This window comes from Lynx rufus, unplaced genomic scaffold (assembly GCF_022079265.1).
Source record: "Lynx rufus isolate CCGP_SWC_20201006 ecotype Redwood Valley unplaced genomic scaffold, mLynRuf1.p SCAF_11, whole genome shotgun sequence".
Taxonomy (NCBI): Eukaryota; Metazoa; Chordata; class Mammalia; order Carnivora; family Felidae; genus Lynx; species Lynx rufus.
The window spans coordinates 3,191,238-3,203,815 of NW_025814825.1; the positions used below are offsets into that span (position 1 = coordinate 3,191,238).

The following is a 12,578-nucleotide window of genomic DNA, read 5'->3' on the forward strand; positions in this document are numbered from 1 at the left end:
TAAAGACTCAGAACCCAAATTGTGAAAAACATGACAATAGGATCTTATGAAAAACATTGCAAGGATGGTTCAATATGAGAAGAGGAGCTTATGAGGCAATAATATCCATTACTGTTTTTTTTTAAGTTTATTTATTTGAGAGAGAGAGAGAGAGAAAGAGAGAGAGAGAATGGGGGAGGAGCAGAGAGAGAGAATCCCAAGCAGGCTTTGAGTCGTCAGCGCAGAGCCCAATGTGGGACTTGAACCCACAAACTGTGAGATCATGACCTGAGCTGAAATCAGAGTCAGACGCTTAACCCACTGAGTCACCCAGGTGCGCCTATCCATTACTTTTAAATGGCTTAAAAAAAATTTACTAAACCACTCCATACCTATAGAATTAAAGGAGAAAATGACATAAAAATAAAGAGCTTCTTACCCTTCAGGGTGATTGATAGACTATGAAAAGACCCTAAAACCCCCTCTCTTTCTCTGTTTAATCTGTTACTAGTAAAGTTTTCTCTCTCTCTCTCTCTCTCACACACACACACACACACACACACACACACACACAGACACACACGATTAAGGGAAAAGAAAGAGATGAGTTCTGAAACAGGTAGCCTTGGTCAGGAGGAATGTTACAATTTACACTCACTGAATGTCTACTTTCTGGCAAGTCAGTTACTATTTGTCCCACAAAGCATTTGGTAAAGAGGGTGTGTGAAGTTCAAAGAGAATAAGTGACCTGTCCAAAATGACCTGTCTGCTTTAGAGCTTAGAACCTAGGTCTAGGAACAGGGTCAGGGAGAAGGGATGAAGTCACACAGACATGGACTTCAACCATGATTTAACACAATGTATTTGCAGATTACCTGGCACAGGGGTGGTAGCTGATAAATGGATGAGTAATGGACAGATATGCAGATACCCTGGTCCAGAAGGTGATGTCCCTTCTTGTTGGCTTGCTCTATGAGCAGAAAGCTCTGATTACAGTGGCACTTTCTGCTGTGCAATAAATGGAAACTAATGTTCTACAGTTTTCTTACTTCACTGATTACTGATAAATTTCTCAAGCACCTTGTAACTCAGTTTCTTTATTTGTAAAAGGTGGGACAGCTTTCTCTGTAACTGAGATTTTGCAACAGAGCAAGAAGAATCAAAAAATGCTTTGTGAATATAAATGGTTACGGAGATTATCATACAATGAAGCATAAATAACAGGAGTGAAATCATGTTCCCACTAAATGGGTTAATCTTAAAGCTTTCAAATGATCATCCTTGATTAGTTTTGCCTCACTCTTACATGCACATGATTAAATATCTAGATAAGTTGGTCAGATGGGACCATGATTCTTTTTCCTACACCAAATTTGTTTTCTGAAAGCTGTTTTTGAGTGTGGGGTCAGGTTTGACTATGAATAGTCTATAGAAGGAATACAACCTCAAGTTTTCACAAAGGATGATTTCTGTACCTAGAGTTTAATTTTTAGTCAGGTGAATATTCTGCTCAGCATGATCCTCTAAGAAAGGAGAATGTGATATGAGGTGTGGGGGAAAACTGAGGCCTACAATGTTAGATTTCAAAAGGGCAAGCTAGCCAGGATGGTTCTCTGGGAAGTCACTGGAGACAGCTGCCTTGGGCTCAAATCTAACTCTCCAACCAGCGAGCTTGGACTTTGGATAAGTTCCTGAACTCTGAGCCTTAATGTTCCCTGTCTATAAGATCAGGATAAGAAAAGCGTCCTCTGGGGTAGATATGACAAATAAATGATATAAAGCCACCAGCATAGTTTTGTTCATGTAATAATTCAAGCTACTTATTCTTTCCAAGGTCATACAGCTTTGGAATAGAGGAGAAACAGAAAACCAATCTGTGGCAGATCTAAGGTTGGATTAAACAACAACAACAACAACAACAACACATTATGTCTATACCTCTACGGTGTATGAATCTTAATTGCTGTCATTTTAATTTCATTCCAGTTTTCAAAATAAGGTTTCACTAATTACAAAGTATTAAATATAAGAATTTATAAATAAATTGGGAGAAATGAAGGAAATAAAAGACAAGTCTGTAACATTCAACTCTGGCTATAGAATATGTGGAATACCAGGGCACTTGTAATATATTCAGTCAAATCTTTCAGGAAATCATAGACGTTCATCTCCTCGGAATTCAAATTCAGCTTCATCTGAATATGCAACTTTTGTAATAAGTCTGTCCAAGAAGTTGCAGGGAAAAAAAACCCCAAATGATACAACTTGATCCTTCTTCCTCAATGTAAACATAATAGAAACCTCTCCAATTTTGTCCAACTTTTATTTTGAAATAATTATAAATTCATGGGAAATTGCAAAGATTACAGAGAGGTCCCATGTACAGGTACAATTTTAGAAATTTAACTCCTATTCTTACTCAGTTCCAGTATGCACTTTATATCTGTCTCGATCAGCATTATTTTACATCTTTGTGCAAGGTAAGGATCTTCTTTGTTATTCAGATTTGTACAATGCATTGAGAGCTAATGATGATTGTCTAGAAACAATGAATTATCTATTTGTTTTCCCCTCCGGTTTTAGCAATCCATGCAATTTCTGACAATTATATTTTAAAATTATTTTTTGAAAACTAATTTCTAATCATTTTGTGTCCTTTCCCTCCCATGCAGACCACCTCTCCTCATTTGGTTGTGGCACCCCTTCCTTTAGAAAGTTGCTTTCTCTCTTGGGTATAGGTCACTGAATTATTAAGGAAATGTATCATCAAGAGTGGGGACATAGGCTTGGATACAAAGCATTTATTTTTCCATTCATTCAACAAGTTATGGTGTGGTGACAATACTGTGCCAAGAGCTGCTACATGCACTGGGAATATGGCTGTCAACAAGTCAAGCCAAGTCCCTGTCCACAGGGACTTTACCGTACATCATGGAAGATAGCAAAGTTCAAGGTTGCTTGTTATGGAAGAAGACAGGCCAGATGTTGTGGACATATTTACCAGGTGGATCTAACTTAGTCTGGGGTTTAGGGAAGGCTTTCTGGAAGAGAAGTTAGGGAGTGTTTGCTCATGCTGGAATAATCATTATAAGGGTTTCCTCCAGGATTGCAGAAACTTTATATTCTATGCATTGGCCTCTCTATGTATTTTTTCTAGGAAAATGTTCTTCCACATTTGCTTAGTTTTCCACTTATGTCAATAAAAAGGTATGGTTTTCAGGCAATTAGCTCCATTATGGCACTTTCTTCAACCCTTTGTTTAAACCATTACTACGATATGAAGGCAAAAAACAAATAATATAATCCCATGTTCAAAATCAGGATCATATATAATTCTTTAAAGCTGAACACCATAAATCAGTAACCCAGCATGTGCAGCAGATACAGAAGTACAACGAACTCCAAGGGCCCTAGACCTGCTGTGTCTGGCACCCTGACCTCCACTCTCATCTGCACTAAAGGTCATAAAAGCTTGCACCCAATCTCTCAGCCTTGCTTCCCTGTCCTCAGAGGGCCAAGAGCCCCATTCTGTCTGACAAGTGGGTCAGGGTGTCTGACATCATTATTTTGACCTACTAATGTTTTATAAAAAGATGTAAATGCTGGCAAATCCATTTACACAGGCACATATAAGGCTCGGTGTGGTTAATGTTTATTCGGCTTGGCCCCATTCTCATTTCCCAGCTAGTTGGTTTGGGGTAGCTGTTCTATTTCCCTTCCTTTGCACTATGGTAGGTATCAAGCAACTGATTTAAAATGAGTTTTATGGCAACAGGCTGAAGGGTTTAACTGATAGTATTTGGTGTGCTTTTTGTTTTTTGACACCCTAACATAATCTTCATTTGGTTAAGTTGTTTTTACTTTTTCCTCCAGAATTTTTCAAAATTGTTAACAGATTTGTCCAGCAGATGGTGCTGTGTACAACATAAAGCTACGTGTTCCACTTCTCAGCACTGGACGCTTCTACAATCTAACTTGATGCTTTAAGATTATGCTTTGTCTCATGCCTGATGAATTAAAAACGAGTTCATTTGAAATGAACCAAAGTAGCAATTTTTAACTGAAACATCTGCCTCTGTAATTATTGTTCGTATAGTTAGATAACAAAATTATGGAAAATTAGTTTTCTGTTACTTGACATTATAGTTATCAATTTCTCTTTCCTGCTTCAACTTACAGAAAAAAAGCGTAATTATTTTATCTAAAATGCATTATTTTAAACTTTCACTTGGTCTCATGGGAAAACAATGACAACAGGAAGGAAACATTTTCCTGGCATGATGGCATTGTTTGGAGAGCTTCAGCAACACTTTGGTCCAACACAGTGGTTGGGATTTTAAAATAATAGCATAATTCCTATATGTTCAAAGCATTCTTGTGATGCTTAGGTAGCAATGATTTTGATTTTAAAACCTAATAAATGTGTCTCTCCAAATCTATACATTGTCCAGAGAAGCACCATCTAAAAGAAATATAATGCAAACCACATTTGGAACTTTAAATTTCTTTATAGCCACCCTGGAAAATTAAAAAGGAACAGGTAAAATTAATTTTAATGGTGTCTTTTTTTTAAAGTAGGCTCCACACCCAACACAGAAGCCCAACATGGGGCTTGAACTCACGACCCTGAGATCAAGACGTAGGCTGAGAACAAAAGTCAGACACTTAAGCAACTAAGCCACCCAGGTGCCCCAATTTTAATAATATCTTTTATTCAGCCCAGTATATCCAAAACATTACCATTCCAACATGTAGCTAATGTAAAAATTATTAATGAGATATCGATTGGGGGGTTGCTCTGCACATCTGGTGTAGTTTACATTCACAGTACATCTCAATGTGCACTGGCCCCATTTCAAGTGTCCTGTAGCCACGTGTAACTAGTGGCAACCCTAGTGTCAGTGCCACACTAGAGCATTTCTCCAGCTCTTCAATTTTAAGACCTCCAAGGAGGAAGGATTCTTCTACTAGTGAATCCTCTCAGGTCCAGCAAAACCATAAACTGCAAAACACCCTTTGGGGTCTGACTTTAGAGGCAGAATTTTAAACATGTTTAATTGAACTTTGTGAGTTTAACTAAAGATTTTAAACAAACTTACAAAGTAGATTCAACTTGGTTCACTGTAAAGATGATGTTTTTGGTGGGGAGCAGAATGAATTTATTTTGTGTTTTCCAGTATCTTTTTCTCAGCAGAGAGAAAAAGTGCTAGGACAAGATCTGGGTCCGCCTCCAAAGAGGAAAGTCGCTTCTGCCACATGATATCTTATTGGTAACAGCAGGTTCTTCACACCCAGACCAACTGTCCTCTGTCATTCTAGCCTCTTACTTCAGTAGGGCTCTGCTAACACACCTGCTTCATTAGCATAACCATTGATGCTTGTGTCTCCAGGCTCCTAGTGGCAGAAATAAATCTTAATTCTACCACATTTTGCAATGACAGTTTTTCTTGAATCTACACCATATCCTTTTGAGTCATATAAGAACTAAGATGGTACCTTGATGAGTAATGCAAGATTTAAATAGCAGCTAACATTTAAGTAACATTTTTGTTTCACGCAAAACACTTTCATAGGCATCCTTCATTTGAGAATACAGAAAGGCAAAGGGATATTATAGAAAAACAACCAAATTTGGGGTCAGAAGCCTGGACTTTAGAAGTCTAGATCTAGATCTATTTTCCTACCATTGCCTGACTGTGTAGTGGTGATGGAGAGAATGTCACCTTCATCAACCCTGACCAGGGCTTCAACTAGCCACGTGCAATTTGGAAAAGGGTGCCACTTAGGACAGACACCACCCTGCAGGTAAATGGCTTGGGAACATTAGTTAAGATTGCCTCTTTGTCCTGCAGGCCAGTGTCGGAGCAGATGTCTTGGCAAGGGGAAGAGGCAAGATTTCAGTTCCTACTTGCTCTCCTGCACAACTGTACACGGCAGCCGTGACAAATACTAACATTGATTGAGTGGTTCTTATGCATCAGACCTTGGATTAAGAACTTTACATATATTAGCTAGTCAGTTCCCCCTTAGCTCTCTATGAGGTATCCTCACTTTACAGATTTAAATGAAATTTTAGAAAGACTGAGTGCTTGGTTAGGATAACACAGCTAGGAAGTCAGCATGGGAATTGTGGTCTATGTGACGTCCACAGATCCTGATCCTAACCACCATATTACACTAGGAAAATTATCCTCCTCCTTACACTTGTCTTTCTTTGGAGCTATTCTAACTACTCCATTTGTGCACTTGGAAAGGCTTTGCAAGTTTTGAAATATTACAGAACCATATCTAATCTTTACAATTGCATGATATAGTAAAAGTCAGTTATCAAAATATTGCCTAAGATGATTTTTAACATTTGGGTTTTAAGATTTTTCAGAGAATAAGGTGCAACAGGACTGGTTATAAAAATAGCATATAGATTAGTTACAGAGCAGAATTTATTTATGGAAAAGAGGGTAAAAAAGGAGACATTTATAATAAAACATGTAATATCAAGAGTCACTTGCCATGGATGACAGATAAGGCTTATTGTTATAAATTGGGGAAATTAATAAGTTAAAACAACAGGATGCTTTTTTCTTTTTCTTTAAGGAAGTCTTGAGTGATCTAGTCACTGGTTTATTTTCTGTACTATTGTTATGATGCTCATTAACAACTATCCAGGAATAAACAAAGAGGGGGTGGGGCAGAGGGAAGAAGGTAGAACACAACATGAAAACTTCTGCGCTCATGCTTCTTTTCTATGAGAACTTTGAATAGCTGGACCTTAGGGAAATAGAAGTGTTGGATTTTTTTTTTAAGAGATAGGATGATTTTGATTTTTGTCTGTTTTTAGAAGGGGGATGTTCCAGTATGAATGAAATGTCTTTGGGTACTAGAGAAGAGTGGTGATAAGTGGGGCTTAAGCTTGGTATGAAATCTGATTGAGTTTCAGCTATAAAATATGTATAGTACTTCCTTCATTATTGTTACTTTAAAACTTAATTCATGAAGAAAACCACTGTGCCTGGAGAATTTAGTCCTTATTTTTGCTGAAGTACCTCCAGTGCTAGAGTCTTTAAGCCTAGAAGTATTTACGTTTTCTTTTAATTGCCTAAAATAGAACCAAAGTTTAACTGGTCTTTAAAAATGTAACACGGGGCGCCTGGGTGGCGCAGTCGGTTGAGCGTCCGACTTCAGCCAGGTCACGATCTCGCGGTCTGTGAGTTCGAGCCCCGCGTCGGGCTCTGGGCTGATGGCTCAGAGCCTGGAGCCTGCTTCCGATTCTGTGTCTCCCTCTCTCTCTGCCCCTCCCCCGTTCATGCTCTGTCTCTCTCTGTCCCAAAAATAAATAAACGTTGAAAAAAAAATTAAAAATGTAACAAAGAAACTCTATCTACTATTTCCAAGATAACACACAGAATCCAGGACAGAGGGCTAATATCATCATTTCTTGACATATGTCCTGAGTATGGAAGCTCGAGGGGCATAATTTCTAAGCAAAGATATGACTAATTCCAATTTAAAACTGGTTTAATAAAAACAAAATGAAGATAATCAGCATGAAACCATGGAAATCCATTCCATAAATAAACCTTAAAAATTGAAAAAAAATTGCGGGTGCCCCAAAAACTGGTGGCTCAGTCAGTTAAGTGTCTGACTCTTGGGTTCAGCTCAAGTCATGACCTCACAGTTCATGATTTCGAGCCCTGTGTCAGGGCCTCCTTGGGATCCTCTCTCTCTGCGCCTCCCCTGCTGTCTCTTTCTCTCTCTCAAAATAAATAAATAAACTTAACAAAAAAGAATCTACTAATTTTTTTTTTCAAAAATTCTACCTGTGCCTGGTAGGATGGACATATTATAATCTATACTCAAAAATGAAGGAGACTATATTAGAATATTCAGTGTTTTTGCTAGAACTACAATGTCCAATGAGGTAGCGAGTGGCCACATGTGGCTATCTGAAATTAATTAAAGAAAATTAAATATTACCTTCCTCAACTGTACGAGTCATATTTCAAGTACTCCGGAGTCACATGTGACTAGTGATTACTCTTGGACAGCCCACGTATAGAGTATTTCCATCATCGTATAAATCATCACCTACTAGCCAGTACTGTTTTAGAATGTTCAGTATTCTTCCTAGAATAATGTTAATTTCTCAGAAATTTCCTCAAAGTAAATGCTCCCCTTTAATTTTCTTCTCCTGTAGATTAACAGTAATGATATTTGGGGTAGAAGAAATAGACCAATGAGAACTTTTCCTCCAGCTAGCTACATATTTTGAGAAGTTCCTCCTTCTGCCCCTTACCAGCAAGGGGGGAAAACCTAAATCAGCATTGTGCCTGACACTGGGGGTTCAAAGGTGATTAAGACATGTACCCTGCCTTCAAGAGGTTACAGTATCAAGGTAGGTATCTAAAAAGAAAGAAAGAAAGAAAGAAAGAAAGAAAGAAAGAAAGAAAGAAAGAAAGAAAGAAAGAAAGAAAAAGAGAGAAAGAAAAGAAACAAACTCCTTGTGTAGGAGACGCTACACGTTACAAACTAATAATCTACATTGGCATTTAAGAAATACTAGATACATGAAAATATTTACATACTTTATTTTCCTTAAAATAACCACCCTCTCTGGATAACCCATTTTTCTTATTCTCTCCATTTTTGAATCCTGAATCATCTATATTCTTTTACTATTTTCAAAATGCTAATTCAATTCATTCTCTTAAGATGTATTCTTTTTAAAATTTTTAATTGTTTCCTTATCAATTTCCTTAGAAGAGAATGACTAGGTAATAAAAATTAGAAATCATAATTACCACTGCATGTTCCTATCAGAGATTATTTGAATTTATAGCTGATATATGATATAAATATCAGTATCATATGTAAACATTTAATATATGCTCATTTAAGATGATTATTCTCCTGAACCTTAAATCTAGAGGTTGGTAGGAATTTTCCTGTTTACATTTATTTTCTTCTCCACAGGGCACACATTTCTAAAATAAGTGGGATATGGTTAAATCTTTGAAAACAAGATAGAACCAGATTTCTAACCCCAGCGCTGCTACTTAGTTTGGGTAATATTAGGTAAGTGACTTGACTTGACTTGTCTGAACTTCTGTTCCCTCATCTATAAAGGGTGATTAAAGGGGTACATGGGTGGCTCAGTTGGTTAAGTGTCTGACTTCAGTTCAGATCATGATCTCAGGGTTCATGGGTTTGAGCCCTGTGTTGGGCTCTGTGCTGACAGCTCAGAGCCTGGAGCCTACTTCAGATTTTGTGTCTCCCTCTCTCTCTGCCCCTCTCCCGCTCACACTCTGACTCTCCCTCTCTCTCAAAAATACACATTACAAAAATAAAAAAATAATAAACAGTAAATAAATGTTCAAAGAAAAATTTTTTAAAAGTGTGGTTAAAACTACCTACTTTATAGTACTATACTTTTTTTTAATTTTCATACAGAAAGGAATTTATCACTCTCTCACAAATGCTAGAAACTCAACAATTACTAATTTCCTCCTACCCTGCTGTAAAAACATCTTTAAATTCTTGGTTGGCAGTGATGAACTGTGTCTTTTACAGAACCTTTGATAGGACAATTTTTTTCTATAGAATGAATAGTGACAACAGCTGATATTTATTGAGGACTTACTATGTGACAAAGGCTGTATTTCATAAGTGCTTCACAGAATTATTTTTTCCCAGTAACAGCCCTATGAAGTAAGGAAGGTATCTCCATTTTGCAGAAGTCAAAGAGGCTCACAGGGACCAAAGAACTTGACCATGGTCATCCCTCAAACACCCGAGTCGTTCTAGCGCCTTTGTCGTCACTCTGAAACCAGAAGACTGTGCTGGGTGCATTCCAAAAGCCAGTGAGTTAAATGCTAGGACAGCGAATTTTAAGGCAGGTGAACTATATCTCCAATAAAGCTATTCTTTAAAACAATTGCTGAATTTGTAGTGATTAGGGAGTCAGTATAAAGATTAGTCAGGCTCAGTCGGTTTAGCGTCTGACTGGCTCAGGTCATGATTTCACAGTTCATGAGTTTGAGACCCACATCAGGTTCTTCACTGACAGTGCAGAGCTTGCTTGGGATTCTCTCTCTCTCTCCCCCTCTCTCCCGCTAGCTTGCTCTAAATAAATAAATAAATAAATAAACAAACAAACTTAAAAAAATTAGAGTCGTTCTGTGATGCATTTGGCCTCTAGTTGTTTTTCACCCCTTTAAAGGAAAACTCTGCATCAAGTACCTACTCTCAAAACAAGTCCATTCCCAATGTCTACTAAGAAAACCTGCTTTGTTCTAAGGGTCAGAGAGCTGAAGAAGGTGTGTATGGGAAGTGACACACTCGGCTATGTGCCCTACTAGGTCACAGAATACGACACAGACTCCAATAATTAGTCTTGCAACTTATTATTGCCCAACAGAAGTTAAAAATTCACGAAGAATGTTGACATAATCGGGGAGAAGATGGAGACACAAGAAAGGATCCAGAAATAATAACTCCGAAAGTAAAATGTGAACATATTTTCTTAAAAATGTCCTGCATGCTTTGCATACCTTCCACTATTATTTCCCCTCCTCCTGACACATTTTTCATTTAGAAAAATTTCTCAGGTTTTGGAAAGATTAATATATCTCATTGAAGATGGAAAGAATCATCAAGTAGTATTTGTACATTAGTGTTATGAAAACAAAAGGCTGTTGGATTGACTGGAACTTCATGCCTTGGATACAGATAAGAGCACTAAACGCTGAGGAACCGGACCCCAAGCTCAGGATGCAGACATGTGAGGTTCAGGTGCAGTTAACTCTGGTGTAGTCATGCCTTTGATTTCTACCTGCAGACATTGACAGAAACCAGGACTTGTCACCATTACCTTCATCCATGCCATTGAGTAATTCGGTTAAATCTTCATTTTTACTGTCAAACTGATGCTCCTTCCATGTTTCACCATTTTCACTTCGAAGAACAATGAGTTCTCTCTCCTTTCCTCTCATGGACCCAAAGTGAGGGATTTCCACTATGACAGGGCTGGAAAAGAAATCCACATTATTTTGGTATCAAAATGAAATATGTTTATAGTATCATACTTAAAAAAAAGTTTCATTAACAGTATTCATTTGAAAATCAGAGGTGCCACTAAGGTTGGGAATGATTTCAAAGCTGCAGAATCATTTGCTAATAAATAATATATCAGAAGCCTGATAACATGCCATCATTCATTCATTCACAAACAATTCATAAGGGCCTATCATATGTTAGGCATTTGATTTAATATGGGAGAAAATATTCAGCACATATAAACAGGAATTTTGAATCAAGGAATTGAAAGATTAAAACAGACCATAAGGAAGTTGGTCCATTTTTAAAAACACAATAGGTATATCATATTATACAAAAAGCTAATGATTTAAAAGGACACAGTCATTTCTTTGAAAAAGAAATTCTATAGATTTCCTATTTTGAAAGATCACAGGTGTTTGTCCCTTCGCAAGCAAACAGTTGACATAACAATTCACTCCCTCCAACAGTGACTTTCCATGACTTTTAATGGCCTGTATGGTTAAGGCAGTTTTCTCTGATGTTTAATTTGTGAGATGGTTGTGGGCAGCTTAATTTCCTAACACTATAATAACCTGCACAGAAATATTTAAACTTTCTGAGAAAGCACTTGCTGGTTTGAAATTGTAATCTAATGATATATTAAATTTTGACAGTGTCCTTTTGCAGAAGAATGTATAAGAATGGCTGCAAATTGAAGACAGCCAATCAAGCACAGGAATCATTTTGTTAAATTTTAAAATAGGATAAATGGCTAAAAAGGATGAATGGAAGTAAGCAGACCACAATCACACACAGTTTATGTAGTTGGATTGTGCAGCTTTATTTTATGACATTTAGTAGACAGTATCATTATTCTCCTACAGAGGTTGTATGTAACCTCACCTCTTACCCTACACGTTTATGTGCATGTCACAACAGAAGATACGGGTTCAGATAGGTAAGAGCATAAAAAGGGCTAGTTGTTGTAATGATCCAATAACATGAATATGTATGAACATTTCATTTATCACAAAAGCATTCTCTTAAAATAGGATGATAAATATGATCATTTTACTTTTGACAAAATAATTAGAATTAATTCAAATTAAGGATTTCAACATTTTTTAATAATGCCTTTATTTTTTTGGTAGATAAAAACAAAATCAACTACTCCTAAGAGTGTTAATAATTTCAAGAGTTAAGATATTTACCATAGTTTTTAACCACATCTGATTTGACTTTTGTTTTTTTTGAGAACTAGATACAATCTTTGCAGGTTAATGTATCAGATACTGTCTCTGTAAATATTTGAGGAATGTGGCTTTGTGTAGGACATTGAACAACACTGGAGAGAAGGTATGAACCAGGGCCTCTGACCAAGGTGAAAGCCAAGCATAAGTTTTCATAACAGGTTTCTTCATGCAGACTGCCAAGGCAAATCCCCCAACCAGACAGACAAGCAAACAAACAACAGATACCAACACATTTCAGCTTCAACAAAACAAAACAAGACAATTTAATAACTGTAGTAGAACATTCTATCTGCTGCCTATTTGGCTTGCTTT

The 12,578-nt window shown here is 37.1% G+C and overlaps 1 protein-coding gene across 2 annotated transcripts in view; it reads right to left on the reverse strand.

Moving 5' to 3' along the window:
- The window catches only part of ANK3 (ankyrin 3), a 322,298-nt gene that overhangs the window by 50,673 nt on the left and 259,047 nt on the right, over positions 1–12,578 (reverse strand). For both annotated transcript variants that reach the window (XM_047071796.1, XM_047071803.1), the window contains one exon: positions 10,847–11,001. In XM_047071796.1, coding sequence (XP_046927752.1) covers positions 10,847–11,001 — 155 coding nt within the window. The remainder of the gene's footprint in view (positions 1–10,846; positions 11,002–12,578) is intronic.